The sequence below is a fragment of the Haliotis rufescens genome, unplaced genomic scaffold (assembly GCF_023055435.1).
Source record: "Haliotis rufescens isolate VD_foot unplaced genomic scaffold, xgHalRufe1.0.p SCAF_16, whole genome shotgun sequence".
NCBI classification, from domain to species: Eukaryota; Metazoa; Mollusca; class Gastropoda; order Lepetellida; family Haliotidae; genus Haliotis; species Haliotis rufescens.
In genome coordinates, this window is record NW_025963846.1 from 13,802,273 (window position 1) to 13,819,634 (window position 17,362).

The window sequence follows — 17,362 nt, forward strand, 5'->3', positions numbered from 1 at the left end:
TTGCATTTTCAAACATTTCTTCACAAGGAAATCCTTTAGATCTATTAATATGACATTATGACAGAAATAATGTATATTTTTTCAGACAAGGAAAATGTCATAAAATGTCATATTTTGAGTTTTCATATGACAGCAGATATTCTCAGCGGATTTTTGGTTGTAGGTCTTCGGGTCTTATTAACGTTTGCGTGTGTAATTGAAATGTTAGAATATTTTTGGAAACAGGCCCCGCCCACCTGTAATGACGTCACCGATATCGTGAAGTCGGTCAAGGTGGTGTTTTCATCTTCCTGCAAGGGTCGATCGTCCTGTCGTATTACTATGTTGGGTCAATCAATCACATTAATGCACAAAGTGCTCTTACCGGTGCGTGAGGACGATGAGAGACGTGTGCAAACTAGCTTAGATGCGTGTGCAAAATGTGTAATCTTCAGAAACAAGAGAAGGAAACCGTGTGCAAAACATATAAACGACGCGCGAAAATAAGCGTGGTGAGGGGAGGTCTAGGTGTTTGTGGGTGAGTTTTTCGTCGTTGTCACATGTAGTAACATTACTGAAATACGAAATATGCTTCAGTGCATCCGATATCATAATTGTTTTGTCGTAATAAAGTTTCTGTGAAGCGTCATCACCTCGTGTTGATCGTGTTTGTATCGTAAAAATTCTCGTGGCCATTTTTCATGTTTTTCACGATGTGGTTCAACCTTGCGTGCCATATACACTTCAAGGAACGTGCCTAACATCGGTACATTAGATCAAACAGTGGGATGTTATATAGTAAACTGGGATATGAGTATTAACTTAACTGATAATTGGTGACAATTGTCAAATAAGCGTGTAAAGTGTTGACGAGTGGTGAACACGTTTGAGGAAGTCGGTCAGGGAGTGGGTTGTTCCCCCTTTTCTACATCTTAATAATCACTACACGTTTGTTTGAACATCACGAAACAAAGTGTTTTAATTTATTACGGTAAATCTCATGATTTATTTCGATCAGTTTTTTTGGTCGGGATCCGGGTCCGGGACGCGTATCAATATTTCGCTGCTACACGTGACAAAAGTTGTAACACATGCCCCACGTGAGCATGGCGCGGGGCCCTCTTTAGACGATTTGTAATTTTTGTCTCAATGAGGTCAGCAATCTGTGTCACCCTGTGTGACATATGATGAAATTGATTGAGCATGTGTAATGTCAGGTCTTTTTGGTGTGCAAGATTTACTCATAATGACATGTAGACATCATCTTATGTTTTAACAACCCTTAGAAGACCCCCACAATATGCCCGAGACTTGTAAAATGCCAAGAAACTGAAATTAGTTGCGAAGGTGTGCCCCGAAAGTGCAAAACTCGTAAATGCCTATCCTCTCTAAATTGTTAAAGCAAGCAGCCAATTACTCCATGAACAGTGTCTTGATATTTTTAAGTTACACGTTGTACAACTTTACATAGCTGACAACGCAACTGGAAATGTGAATTAATAAAAGCACTCGTGTTGAAACCATACGATAATACAATACAAAAATTCTACATCAATTGGAAATGAATGGATGATTATGCAAATTGAAAATAGGATCACATTAATCCATTGAGTTTTGAGATGTATTGAGTTTAGTAAACGGTTGAGAAGACGTTTTTCAAAATATCTTCTTAGCATTTCTAACTCTTACAGTATTAATAAGTGAGGTGTGCACAACACACTGCAGTAGAATTCATATTCATGGGGTTATGGTGACCCGTGAAGATCCGGGGTAGAATAGGTCTTCAGCAACCCATGCTTGCCGTAAAAGGCGACTATGATTGTCGTAAGAGGCGACCAACGGTATAAGTGGTCAGGCTCGGTGGCTCGGTTGATGCATGTCATCGTATCCCAATTACGTGGATCGATGCTCATGTCAATCACTGGATTGTCTGGTACAGACTCGATTATTTACAAACCGCTGTCATAGCTGGAATATTGCTGAGTGCGCCATTAAACAAAACCAAAAATACAAATCATGGGTCTATAGTGATTTAGCTTGGATATTTTATGCAAATATGCAGCCTACCTGGAGCTTTGACCGAGTAGATTTGTGTCAGTGTGTGCTCATGCTGTCCTCCATGGGTTTGCCCAGCTCCATGTTTCATTATCTACCCTCTGTGATGGCTGTTATACTGCAAACCATGCTGCCAGCAACATTAACAATTCCATCTCCGGGTCAACCTCGCAGGTCCAAAATGTGTCTTCTTCAAACTAAACATATGGAATAATTGATGGCATTTAGAATTGTCAAATGTTTTTTTACCTTAAAGTTTTCCAGTTTGAAGTTGTATCCAACACAGGTAATGACTCAGTATGTTTAAGGCATTTGCTACATTGTGGTCGTGGATAAGACATGGTATTTTTTTGGCATTTATTACACTCTGTAAGACATGGTATGTTTAAGTTATTACACTGCACATAATACACAGATGGTTTAAGGCATTTATTACACCCCAGGATACTGTTGCAGAGGTGTTGAGGAGGATGAGCTCAGACAAATGTTACAAGTGCGGAATACGGGGACACTTCGCCCGAGAATGTAAAAGTGATGGGGGAAGCGGTGGCGGTGGCGGCGGCGGCGGCCGTGGCGGAGGCGGAGGAGGTGGTCCCCGCGGACGAGGAAGAGGCCGTGGTGGAGGTAAGCTTCAGTTTGTGGCTTTGAAGAAAGAAACATTGTTATTGAACCCTAAGGAATTTTCATACACATCATTTGATAAGTTTCTGCTTTCCCCTGAAACTCCCTTTCATTCATTCACTCTGCACTTCAATCCTATGAAAATGCAAGTCCTTCCATTTGTTGGATTTGTTAAACTTCCGAAAGCTACTTGTGATAAAGCAAATCTGCTTAAGAACATAAGTAAGCTGATTTTACATATAGATAATGATATTTGTAAAAATGGTTCCTTAGACCTTAGATGAGAAAGTCAATACGAACATGTGCGTCCTTCCATTTGTTGGGATTTGTTAGCTTTTGAAAGTTACTTGTGATCGCTGCTCTAAAGCAAATCTGTTTTAGAAAAAAAAATAAGGAAAGTGCAGTTTTCGTATGGATATTTTAAAAAGATGGTTCCTTAGACATGAGAAAATCAAAACTTGTGTTTACAGTTATATGTATTCCTTATCAAAAGCAGTCTATTTGTTTGGACTTCCAAATCCAAGTGTGCTCATCACAACAGAAGGTATGCATTGGTCACTCACTGTATCACTGTATTGAATGTAATGTTGACTATCCACTTCAGTTGGTTGTCAGGAACTTAATTCTCTTGATACGAGAAAATGTCCATAATATTTGTTGGACAAGTATGTGAAGGAAGTTCAGCCTAAGGATATTGTCTGTGATCAGTACAGCTACGATTGAGTATGAAAGTTCATTGATACAAGTATGATATTCCTGGAGTTACTATCAAACCAAGCAGGAAAGTAATGTTTTAGCATATTATGACCGATTGAGACAATGTTTTATTCTTAGACTTTCAGATGGCTTTGATAAGAGACATATATCCAACATTCTTCAGTAATATTGTGTCCGAGTATAAAGCACACCCAAAAAAGAAAGACATTGAATTTACCAAATTTTTACATATTTTTATTGTAACAAAAAAGGGAAAATTCAGTGAGGTGGTCAGTTTTACATTTTCTGCTTTTGGCTGGTTAATTTTGAATAAGCACTTGTTTTTGTTAAATCCTGGGTTTAGAGAGCCTCTGTGCTTTATTTCAGATAAATGCTTCAAGTGCTCTGGTTACGGTCACTTTGCCCGCGATTGTAAGAACAACTCGGAGCGCTGCTATAAATGTAATTTACTAGGCCACCTTGCGAAGGATTGCGAGAGCAATCTTGATTCAGGTAATCAGGCTTTACATTGTCCAGTTTGGTGAATGTAGCAGTAGAATATGGCGAAGTTTAAAAAGTGCACCAGTGCAAATACTGCCGTCGCTAGACAAGTTGCTAACACGGTATCGTTATGGGTCAGTTAAGATTATATTCTATTGGGTAGACTACTTGATAAAGCTCATCATGCTAAAATTCAGGGTTTTGTCCCCATAGGAACCACTCTGTCTGTGGTAATGCATAAACTTTTTCTGGCAAATAATTTCTTGCTCAGTTATTAGTCTTGGTTCAGACTTTTCTTTTCTGAAACCTTAGATCCAAGACCGAGGTGGCGTTGTCCAAGGCGATCTTTGCGCTAAGGGGGATCGTAACTCCCGTACATTATAGACTTGCGACACTCCAGGGATTTATGTAGACCTGCTCACAGACCGATATTCAGCCCCATGTCTGCAGCAAATGACCGTAAAAAAATCCCATTTGACATAAAATTTCTTATTTTTTTAATTTAAGAAAATAGGAATTGTTAAAATCCAATTTTGAACAAAATCATGCTATGTTTTCCCAATTTGCCTGCCAAGGACGCTTAGTTTAGAACCCTAGATAAATCCCTCCAGTCGTAACGCCAAGGTTGTTTTGTACACATCACCTCAGGCTTGTGTCAAATAACTTGCCTGTGGACACTTTTGGTCTGAAAGGTTTGACCAACATACAAGTTATATGATACAATTATGTAGATTTTTCACAGATGACTTGAGTCCTGCTTTGGACTAGCGACTATAGTTCCTGCACTGGTGCACTTTGTGGAATTTAATGGAGGGCAAACAGCACTAGATGTATAAATTTTTGTTGTGACAAGTTGTGGGTTTTGTTGGTAGTAAATTAAGTTTCTTTTGTGTCTATTTTGGTTGCATTTTGTTATCAGTGTTAGTTGGATAGTTCTTCTCATATCTCAGCTTTGCCTTTGCTTGTGTAGTCTCTTGTACAGCCATTGAAATTTTTATGCACTCAAATTTGTTGGACAAGTCGAGTATCCAGTGATGAAATGCATTCCCATTTCTTTCTGATGCGCACATGCTTAGTTGTCTACCTTCTGAAGTTTCAACACTATGATCAGTATTGTGGGACACATTTATTCCCCTTTCCTACCACTGCTTTTCGAAGTGAAATGACCCAGCCTCCCTTCCCATTTCCACGGTTACTCACTACTACTACTACGTCTTTACTCTTCCTGTATGTTTCTGTGTACTGTGACCCCAGAGCAGCCAAGCTGCAGGATTACAGCATTTTTTAATAATTGTTTTATGATTTCAAACCAACAGGACTCTTCTCAAAGAAGTTCAAACTTGTGAAACTTCACAAGCGACTTTGCTGAATTGAAATCATTATTGTTTCCAAACTGAACATGCCAAATAACATAAGTTGAATCTTGCATTTTCAGCATAAGTCAAATAAATACCTGTGATTTCTTGTTTCTTGTTTGTGTAAATGTCTAATAACGCATGTTTGGGGATACAACTATGCTTCTAGAGATCTACATATTATCATGACAATACCTACAGACTGTTGTAATACAAGCCACGATGTTGCAGTGTGGATATGAGGGCAGAGAAGGTCCTCGCTAACTCATGCATGCGGTTTTAGTCCACTAGTCCTTACAATAACATGTGGCAAAACCCTTAAAAAGGGCGTATTTCCAGTAGTCCTTATGACACCTTAACTACTGGCCAGATTGGCAAGGACTATATGAGTGCCAATTTCTAATGTTGCATATTGTAACGGCCAACTTCATAAGACATGTACTACACAATATTTTTCTAGGCTGTGAACAAGCAGGCAAACAAATATGAGCCATTATCCTTGGATTGTACATGTAAGAGCTTTTCAATGTTAGAACAGTCTCCATCTTGAGCCACATGTCAGAAGCTAGAGCCTAGTAAAATTCAGATTAGCAGTGTTCCCGTTTAGTGGTAATTACCAATTCTTTACCGTAAAATTAGACTTGGACTGGTAATTCATAGGTAGTATTTCGAGTTGCCAGTCCATGGGGACTGGCAGTTTTAAGAGCCTGCAAACACTGATGAGTGTCGTAAACTTAGCTAATAGCAGACCATATGACAACACTAAAATGAAAAATGGTAAGAGTAAATTTCGGGCGAGTAGACTCAAAAGTGTTTGGCTATGTTATCCTGGTGCACTGTGATGTAGCTGACATATTGTTCCAAATGGCTCTCACCCTACATGGACTGATCGTTGTTATGTTCCTACAAGGACTGATCGTGGTGCCATGTCCCCTTATGGACTGATCGTGGTGCCTTCTCCCCTCGTGGACTGATCGTGGTGCCATGTCCCCTTATGGACTGATCGTGGTGCCATGTCCCCTTATGGACTGATCGTGGTGCCTTCTCCCCTCATGGACTGATCGTGGTGCCATGTCCCCTTATGGACTGATCGTGGTGCCATGTCCCCTTATGGACTGATTGTGGTGCCTTCTCCCCTCATGGACTGATCGTGGTGCCTTCTCCCCTCATGGACTGATCGTGGTGCCTTGTCCCCACATGGACTGATCGCGGTGCCTTGTCCCCACATGGACTGATCGTGGTGCCTTGTCCCCACATGGACTGATCGCGGTGCCTTGTCCCCACATGGACTGATCGCGGTGCCTTGTCCCCACATGGACTGATCGTGGTGCCTTCTCCCCTCATGGACTGATCGTGGTGCCTTGTCCCCACATGGACTGATCGTGGTGCCTTGTCCCCACATGGACTGATCGTGGTGCCTTGTCCCCACATGGACTGATCGTGGTGCCTTGTCCCCACATGGACTGATCGTGGTGCCTTGTTCCCCACATGGACTGATCGTGGTGCCATGTCCCCACATGGACTGATTGTTGTGCCATGTGCCCACATGGACTGATCGTTATGTTCCTACAAGGACTGATCGTGGTGCCTTGTCCCCTTTTGACTGATCGTGGTGCCTTCTCCCCACATGGACTGATCGTGGTGCCATGTCCCCACATGGACTGATCGTTGTGCCATGTGCCCACATGGACTGATCGTGGTGCCTTGTTCCCACATGGACTGATTGTGGTGCCATGTCCCCACATAGACTGATCGTTGTGCCATGTGCCCTTATGGACTGATCGTGGTGCCATGTCCCCTTATGGACTGATCGTGGTGCCATGTCCCCACATGGACTGATCGTTGTGCCATGTCCCAACATGGACTGATCGTGGTGCCATGTCCCCTTATGGACTGATCGTGGTGCCATGTCCCAACATGGACTGATCGTGGTGCCTTGTCCCCACATGGACTGATTGCGGTGCCATGTCCCCACATGTACTGATTGCGGTGCCATGTCCCCACATGTACTGATCGTGGTGCCTGTCTGCTTCTAACTTATTACAACACACACAATAAACAAAGTCAACTATTTCAATTTTCTCTGAATGGCTGCACATGTGCGAGGTGTTGTTCACTTGCTCCTTGTTATTCCAACTCGTCACGCTAACACATTCAGCCGTGGGAAGCTTTATCACTAACGGACAGAATGCATCAGAAGTCTCATATTGTCATAATGAGCTCGCACTTTTCATGAGAAATTTCATTCCTCAATATTTCACAATATTTATGCTATGAACATTAAAAACTCTCTGCTTCTTTAACACTGGTTGCCAGGGTTACTGTACCACATACTGTCTGCTGGTGTTGTGAAATATCAAGTTCTCAGGTTAAATTTGGTTGCAAATATTTGTTGTTGCATCTCGCCAATTATGGGCAAACTCCTGTATTGACAACTTTTTTAATGTGAAAATGTTGGATGTTTTTGTACCATATTCCATGTATTCAATGTTCGAAATTAAGCATTACGGGTTATTACGTCCCGGGTTATGTGATAACCTTAATGTTAAAGATTTAGGGACTCCTTTGTTTAATGTACTAAGGCAAAAAACTTCAGTGAGCGCAGAACCCCATTTAATTTCGAATATTGAATCCCCACAGAAATAGATAATGAAACCTTTCAATATGATCATAAGGTGAGTGTAAGCACTGTTGAACTATCCTGCTAGTGTCTGCTTCAGGGTCCTGCTATAACTGTGGCAAGACTGGCCACATCCAGCGCGACTGCACAGAGCCTGTGACCAAGAGTTGCTACAACTGTGGCAGCCCAGGACACATCGCTCGGGACTGCACCAGCCAAGTGGGTGGGGATTCTCCCAGCAGACGGGACAAGAAGTGCTACAACTGTGGCGAGTCTGACCATCTGGCCAGAGACTGTCCCCAGTCAGAGAAAACTGGAAATTGCTACAGGTTGGTTGAAGACAATTTAATATTTATCAGGGGGCATGGGTGGCCCAGTTGCTGAAAGCGCTGCAATTTGCTGTGCAGAGTTGCATCCCTTGGGCACACCAAAACTCTACATGTGGTTTTGAATCCTGGTTCGCCCTGATTGTTTCTAGGTTCGAGGCACCATACCCATGCAGGAGTAGTAGTCGCAAAAGTAGTCTGGAAATCACTTTTGCGATAACTTTTGATATTTAAAGCAACTATTGCGATAAATATCGATAGTTTAAGCAACTGTTGCGATAAATATCAATAGTTTCAGTGTATCATTTTAGATGGATCTAGAATTGAATTAAACCTTGGAACCGAAGTTTCCTTTGAATGTGATAAGGACAACAACAAATGAAAAGTAAATATGAGATATGACTGTCTTGTTTTTTTCTTTACCCTAATAATTTAAGAAAAAGAAACTTCCACATTACCATGTGTAAATTACTACCACTCGTGATCAAAAGAAAAACAAATTGAACAGCATTGCATGTATTTTATTGATATTGTAAATACAATCGAAACTATCGATATTTCTTACTGAAATCGATACTATTGATCGGAGACTGATTTAACAATCGATTAATTGACTTACCAATAGCAATATATCGATACTTCGATTTATCGTAGTGATCATCTGACGCCTGCATTACTTCAGGCTTTCTTCCCACATTGAGCTGACACGCCATGATATAACTTGAATACTGTCCAAAGCTGTGTTTAACCCAACTAACACACTCACCCACATATAGTTTTCAATCACTGGATGGTCTAGTCCAGCCCAGCCTTGATTATTTACAGACCGCCGTCTTAACTGGAATATTGCTGAGTGCGGCATTAAACAACAAACACAATGTAAAGTTTTCTTGTAATGTGATTTGGATTTCCATTGAAATGGTTCAATATTTTTAGGATGGCAGAATTTTTCTTTTGTTTTATTTTTATTTATATTTATTTAAACCTGTTTCAAGCATCTATGTACATAACTGTGGATTGAGGTGATTCACATGCAGCATGAATATTTCGTAGGAGTATGGCTTAGCCGCTATGGTCTAACCCGTCACATAACCAAATAAGGAAACAGTTATTGTCTTCGTCTCAGTAAAATGCTCAATTTATCTTTCAATTTATGTTCGATATTGAGTAGGGTCGGGATAAAATCGATCAATTTCTTTTAACCCTAAAGTTTGAATTTCATCTTAGTTTTGGATGAGAATAATGTCATGGATTTTCTTAACCAATATTCAGGAGGTAATTTAGAATAAAACTGTTTGGTATTTAATTTCTTATAAAAGCTCTTGAAATATAAACTAGAGACCAAAATGTTAAAGACAAAATTTATTAACATGATTAATTCAGACTTTAGACAAGCTCATCGTTAAAACAAGGTAAACAGTTGACCTGATTGTATGAACTTCAATATGGGCATTTTATTTCCCTATTACGCACAATTGTTTTGATTGTCTTGCTAATACATCCCCCATTACTTCGTCCGCAGATGTGGTCAGGCTGGCCACTTTGCTCGTGAGTGCCCCGAAGAAGAGGAGTCTGAAGTCACTTGCTACCAGTGTCAGAACAAGGGCCATGTAGCTCGCAACTGCCCTGAGGCCTAAACTGGGGCTGTGTGCTGGGGCGGAGAGAGACGGGAACAGCACCACCCATCCGGGGTTCACCCACATGGTCCATTATCAGCGTTGTTTGTTTTGAAAATTTGGTTAGGTTTGTTAATTGCTGTACCTTAATTCAGGGTTTGGGGAGTTTGATGTCATGTCCTGAGTATTCATTATGTTCAATTGAAACTGTCCATGATTTTTGATATGTGTGGGTTACATTGAATTGTGATTGGACTCCGAATTTCTTGACCATGTGGGTAACACGGAATGAGCACAATGTCCCTGTCGAAGTGTACCGTCTGGTTGAGGGTGACGGGGGAGGTGTATTGACCCCTGTCTGTGCCAGGTTCCACCCCAGTAGGTTGCTGGTGTTGTAGTGTGCATATTTTCTGAATATTGAAAGGTCTGCATGTAAAATGCACATCAATTTTCGTGTTGTTGCCAGATGCATACATCGTCATCTTGTCTTGTGCTTCACGGGTCGTCGCGTATGAGACCCAGACTAGAGAGCTCGCGTGTTTACCCAGGTTTAAGGTCCTTTCCTTTGTGTTTCAATTATGATCCAATTGTATGTAGAGCTGCAGACAAATTGAACAATTTTCGTCCCCCAGTTCCGAATTTGTACCCTTTAAAACTTTACTCAAACAAAATCTATTTTCTTCATCCCTGTTTGCTTCGATTGGTGTAAAGTTTCAAGGCAACATAAAATGCCTTTAGTTAAATGGTTATGGAATATTTATTATGACCTTTGAATCCTTTGTCTGCAGCAGATGTGATTGTTATTTCATGATTATCATGCTCATTCTCACCACTGGGAAACGAATGGAATTAACAGAAATGACCAACCATGTGGTTTGGAAATGACATTGTCCCAGTCAGGTTTTGTGCTTTTCTTTAGTTATCAACTCGCTGTTTATTTCTGTATTTTGAACCTTTTGTCTGTCAACTACTCTGTTGATTCCCGTTGGTCAGTTTTCGGAAGTGGCAAGCAGGTGGCGTTTACCTCGTGGCCGTGCATGCATCAGACGCTGAGGTGTAGTGCGCTAGGATAGCACACGATGGAGGAAGGGGCAGAGGGAAGGAGCCGTCATGGCAGGAAGAGTAGATTGCTCAATGTAGTGAAAAAGTATTGCAGTGGAGAGATCAGATGTTTGAATTGGTCAATGCAATTGAGATATTGGCTATATAATCAATATAGTACATTTGGAGGGGTCGTGGGTGTCATTATCAAAGTCATTTATTTGGAGGGAGAAGGATGAACTGTTTTGGTACTTATGTACTTAAGACACCCAGAAAACATTTTTGTTCCTTTGGTCCAAGGGGTCACATGTCCTTCCACCTTCCATTGTTTGCATCCATATTGCTGCGCTTGTATTACCAGGCAGCCAGTGCTGAAGTTGCTTCTTGTTCACTGGACTTCTTACATTGTCGTGTCTGGCTGACGTAGTCGAGAGAGTGTTATTACTATTTCCCAGAGGTTTGAGTGTTTATTACTGTTTATTTGACCCCTTCACTCCGAGTGAAGGAGCAGACCCCATTCCATTCTCACTGTGTTGCGTTAATGATGGGGGCTCAGCCTTAGAAATTCTACCAAATATTGCCCTGATCCATAAAACATATACTTGTTCTTGACAAGTACAATTTGAGTAATTTGAAACAAGTTCTTTCTACTTTGAATTCTGAACAGATTAATTCTCAAAGCTTTATAAATATAAAGATTGTTTACAGTGTTGCTAAGACAATTAAGCTGAATTGATTCAATTATGTTTATTGAAAACAATTAAAATCATTCTTTTTATTGGTTATCTTGGAGTGGAAGAAGCTACACAATGAAGTCTTGTGAAATCAATTTTGCCATGGTTTAAGTGACTTGGTAAACCAAAAAAGAATTTCTCGGGCTGGGTGCTCGGGTATAGTCTCCACACAAGGGAAGAAATTCATGGTTCCGAAGTATGCTTTCAAAGTATGCTTTCAATGGCCAATCTATTGAGATGAACATTGTCAAAATGTTTTCCTTGCACATGTAGGACAAAGAGGCTTTATCCCGAGGCCCCATGACAGGCAATTGAGGATCAAACATCGATCTTGTTGTAAGAGCTTTACCCATCATGCAATGTGGAGGCATCTCTCAGGGTTGACACAGAGACGCATCGTTGTGGAAAAAGAACCATCACTTCACAGATGGCAGCACATGGAATAAAATTAAGATCCTTACCTTTTAAATTTGTAAGGGATAAATGCATGTATTTGTTCTGATTTGGAATTTCTTTGTTTTGGGAAAAATTCTTCATATTTATCGCCATTGCCAAAATGACTTAAGTGTCCTTGGAAAAATGAGAAAATTGTACTGGCTGGATACCTTAAACATTGGCAAGTGGCCGATCCTTTTCCAGCAATGATTTCAGTTTGTTTGTATCGTGTTTGGTCAGATGAACTAATCCTGGTCCACCTGTATCTGCTGCCCAACTTTGTTGTGATGGTTTTTCGAGGGCACCACAAGCTTCTCTTCAACCAAGTACATGGTGAACAATGTTTAAATTTGAAGAATTCGTTGTATGTTACATTTTTCTTGCTTGAGATGAGGTGTTAGTCGGAGGTCTGTGAAATCAAAGGCAGCATAGAAGAAGAATTGAGGTGAAACAGAAACAGTCTGAGACCTCCACCAGCATATTTCCATTATACCAGCTGGTAGGAGAGAAGTCAGGACTGAGTACCAATAGTCAAAACAGCATATTTTTCAGTAAAAATGGTCAAAAGAATTTTAGATGAAGTGTTATGCACAAGACACATTTTTGGAACCTTTTGATACAAGCATTGTTGGTATATTAACCTTCAATCCATCCGTATCTACAAAATGTGTAAATAACATTTCTAGACAAGATTTAATTGAGCTTTATTGATTTTTTCATTGCTGTTCAATTTGAAAGTGGGTTCACACGTCTGAACCCCAAAGGTAACATGTATGTTTGTCATAGAAGCGCTTGTCAAGGTGTAATATCTACTGTAAATTACAGTGTAAATGTCATAAGGTGAAATGTTTGAAAAATATCTTGAGGTTTCATGTGCACTCAAAACTATTTTTTATTTTGGTGAATTACAAGAAGTGCATTGATCTATGCATGAAACTTTGTTTGGAGTTTTCTAGTAGAGCCTTAAAGGTGCTATGTCGCATAGTCATGGAATGGCGGAGTCTCAACACAAATGAACTGTCAACACATGTCCTGTGCATGTTTTGTATAGATAAAACACTTAAAAGTACGGAAGACTGATAATTTGTGGATTTCATCTACATGTATCTTTATTCTGTCAGTCCAACATTTTGATACTGATACAAGTACCTTTAGTGACTAGGAAAAGGACCAATGTGGTCATGTTGACTTTGTGTGTAGACTTGGCCATTCCATCTGGACGATCGACTTGAATAGCTACAGGTTGTTTAGACAGAAGTTTACAATCTCAGGGTATAGTAATATTAATCTGAGAATAATCTCAGCAATTATCAGGCTGGTGAAACAACATTGAGGTGGTACTGCAAGTTTACATTTTACTCGGCTGCTGAATTTCTAGGCGATGAAAACCTAAGTATTGAACATTTTGCAAATCAAATTGAAAACATTATCATTGTTAGATCATTTGTGAACTTTGGATGCCAACATTTTCAGTCCACTGATTTCTTTTAACAAATTATTTTCTCGCTGTCATTTACAGCCAATTTCTAACAAATTGTAAATGGTAAACCTGTGACTGAATACAATTGCAAAATAATTTTATTCATTTCTATTTCCTACTTGAAACCAAAGCCAAAGATGAATGGTACACCATAGACCACAATATTCATCATTCATATCTTGCAGTATTTCATGTTTCTGTAAAGGTCACTAGGTGACCGCATTTAGCTATTTCAAAGCATTCTCTGTGCCATTTGCCGATACGCCAGCCATATTTGAGGTTTAGGAGGTGGTTTGGTGAACTAAGTTGTCTCCCCTTTTGGGGGGAGACAACTCATGGCAGCTGCTATCTGTAATGAAGAGAGAGGGGGAGTTTTGTAAATAAAGTGTTTATAATACACTCTGCGTTCTTGTTTGCTTCTTCAAATCACAGTGCTGATGTACTTGTAGCAAACAGTTTGAAGTCTACCTCCTAGAGTCCATGTGCTGTGGAGCTTGTCCGAATGCCTCTAATTTATTCTGAACAGGATGCTAGCTCACAATGGCTGAAGTGAGTTTGTCATTATCGGGTTGTTCTTGATTTTCAGCGTTGACAACCCAAAGCTTAATGGTTCCTGTCAATACATTACTTGCATTCTAACTGAACAGTGTTGACATTTGTGGAACGTTTTCCTACCTCTATATTTCAGTGATTCTTTAAAGATGTTGGACACAATAAGTGAAACCCACTACAACGCTCTTGAGATGTAACATGAAGAGAGTGTATAGTATACTTGTACCGAATAGAAAAAAACAATACCTTTCCATGCTATATTTTGTTGTAGGTGGCACCCACGTATAGTGGGGTAGGCCTCAAATGACATGATTTACCATCACTATAAAAATAATTGCTTACGCTGACTCCTAACACATTAACCTAATAGTGAAATTAAACTTACTTTGTAGTATTACTATTTAAGTTAAACTACATACAAGTATGGTGAAAAAAGGACCAAAAATAGGAACAATCAAGGGAAAATAGCAACATATTCAATGTGGTTCGGGTATCAAAGGAGCAAGTACTCGTGTAAAAAGTTATTTAGAAGATCAAAACCCACTACAGAGTCACCATTTTCATGCATAATGTACAATATCCACCAAGCAACATAAATTTAGAAAAAAATCTGTAGTTCTCCACGCACAATTGAGTATTTGCATGCCCAAGGAAAGCTGGGAGTGTCAATCCTGATACCTGAAAAGGGAGATAACTCATTATCTAGATTATAATCACATTATTCTCGTCTTTGTGTATTGTTTAGATATAACATCATAGGCAGGTTTGATGTTCTACAATGCTTTGTTTATCCATTAATAAGTCTTAAATAGCTATGCTTCTCAAACCAAAAACAAAGAAAGAATATTTTAGAAATTCAGGGAGGAGAATAAAATGTGCCAAGTTAATAAAATAATGTGTAGGAACTCTACACACTGTTTTCCCACTAAAGCTGAAAATTCAGAGATGCATTGGAACAGTAAGACGGTTTTATGTAATGTGACTGAACTTATGTAAGGCTTTGGCAGCACCCTGCACAAGTCTGGCCTTCTTGAACAGATGTTGACAGTGTCTCAAAAACTTTGCCTTCACCAAAGGAAAAATACATGCTAAAATGTATCTCCTCAACATTGAGGGATGCAAGTTCTTTATTTGGGAAGGACTTCAGTGACAGGGAAGTGAGTGAAAGGCTGATCTCCGTCCCAAAGAGTGAGAACTCCTGTTTGATAATAAAATCGAAATGAAACTAAGCTGGCTAAGTCAAGCATGGATCGTAATTTAAGAGAAAAAAATATTATGTCAATATGATAAACATTGAGATTGGTTGCAACTCATTTACATTTATTTACCTGTGAAGATTCAGGGTTGTTTTGGTCTTCAGCAACCCATGCTTGTCATAAGAGGGGACGAACGGGATCGGGTGGTCAGGCTCCCTGATTTGTTTGATGCATGTCATTGTATCCCTATTGCCTTGGTTGTTGCTCATGTCAATCGCTGGATTGTCTGGTCCAGACTCGATTATATACAGACTGCCGACATATAGCTGGAATATTGCTGAGTGTTGTGTAAAACAACAAACAAAACATTTACATTTTGAGTTCTGCTAGATGCGAAAATGTGTGGCTGTTTGAATCATTAAATTGAGAAAATAGTAGATGACATTCACACATCACCAACATTTCTATTCGGGCAAGAAGTACGTAAGTTCAGGGTGTTCGCGTTCGATTTTATTGAATCTAACATTAAAATCAATGTCTTTATTACTAAGCTTGTGCAATGACCTGACCAATACAGTGTTCCACAACTGGCGATCCTGGCGATCCTAGCATCCCCATGTGCAAGGCGTGGAACCCAAGAATCGAGTGTCCGGACCCAGGTACTGACGTAACAACCATGTGCAGGAACCCTGCAGCGAAGTCGAGCGTAACCATTTAAACTTGATTTCCAACAGATGTTCACTACTGGCACTTGTGTGCAGATTTGGAAAGTGTAAGCTGTTCAGAAGATGCCTTGTCATTAACGTCAGGGAAATGGTGTTCAAAAGATGCCTTGTCATTAACGTGAGGTGAAATGGTGTTCAGAGGATGCCTTGTCATGAACGTGGGGTGAAATGGTGTTCAGAGGATGCCTTGTCATTAACGTGAGGTGAAATGGTGTTCAGAGGATGCCTTGTCATGAACGTTGGGTGAAATGGTGTTCAGAAGATGCCTTGTCATTAACGTGGGGTGAAATGGTGTTCAGAAGATGCCTTGTCATTAATGTGAGGTGAAATGGTGTTCAGAAGATGCCCTGTCATTAACGTGAGGTGAAATGGTGTTCAGAAGATGCCTTGTCATTAACGTGAGGTGAAATGGTGTCCAAAAGATGCCTTGTCATTAACGTGAGGTGAAATGGTGTTCAGAGGATGCCTTGTCATTAACGTGAGGTGAAATGGTGTTCAGAGGATGCCTTGTCATTAACGTGAGGTGAAATCGTGTTCAGAAGATGCCCTGTCATTAACATGAGGTGAAACGGTGTTCAGAGGATGCCTTGTCATTAACGTGAGGTGAAATGGTGTTCAGTGGATGCCTTGTCATTAACGTCAGGTGAAACGGTGTTCAGAGGATGCCTTGTCATTAACGTGAGGTGAAATGGTGTTCAGAGGATGCCTTGACTATTGCTCTTGTATCGCGACATACATACACACGTGTCTAATAGACTAATGCCAGTTTTATAGTGCTAGCCCACCAAAACACCTTTCCACAGTTTAACATGGATGCCCCACTCAGACACATATTCTCTTTCCATACTGACCAGTCCTTGTTTTATCACGTTAATCACGAGTTCCAGGCAGGGTAACAAGAAGTACAATCTTTCAAGGTCTTTCGGACCGACACAACCGGGAACCAAACCTGTTAAGACTCGTAAAGAATTGATTATCTGCAACCCATGCTTGTGAGAGACTGACTGGATCAGGTGGTCAAGACTTGGTGACTTGGTTGATGCATATCCTATATCCAGATGGTGTAGACCAATGCTCATGGTGTCAATCACTATACTGTCTGGCCCAGACTCCATTATTTACAGACCGCTGTCATACAGCTGGAATATTGTCGAGTGGGGCGTTAAACAAACAAACAAACAAACAATGACACACAGAGCCAGCTGGACCTGCCTGCTTTTTCAGGAGTGGGCCACAGGGACCAATGCATATATATTTCCTACTAGTGTCTGCAGAGTTGCCATTCCTCTACCAGTCAGGGCCCTGCTCCTCAAACCGAACTGAGCCCCAGGGTGATCGTAACTCCCATACAGTAACACAGGCTTACAATAATTGTAGTGCCAAGATCACTTTGTGGAATGGGGACTAGATCAAAGTTTGTCTTTCACAGA

At 40.4% G+C, this 17,362-nt stretch overlaps 1 protein-coding gene across 3 annotated transcripts; it reads left to right on the forward strand.

The window, feature by feature from the left end:
* Positions 1–383: 383 nt before the first annotated feature.
* LOC124136017 (CCHC-type zinc finger nucleic acid binding protein-like) lies at positions 384–13,858 on the forward strand. Of its 3 annotated transcripts, none has more exons than XM_046501756.2 (5): positions 384–517; positions 2,491–2,658; positions 3,739–3,864; positions 7,928–8,156; positions 9,676–13,858. In XM_046501756.2, exons 2-5 carry the CDS (start codon positions 2,505–2,507, stop codon positions 9,788–9,790), a joined length of 624 nt encoding a protein of 207 aa, XP_046357712.2. In that variant the 5' UTR covers positions 384–517; positions 2,491–2,504; the 3' UTR covers positions 9,791–13,858. The 3 variants fall into 3 exon arrangements, with proteins under 3 accessions (XP_046357712.2, XP_046357731.2, XP_046357721.2); XM_046501765.2 differs by having other exon boundaries at positions 431–517; positions 2,478–2,658; XM_046501775.2 differs by lacking the exon at positions 3,739–3,864.
* Positions 13,859–17,362: the final 3,504 nt, after the last annotated feature.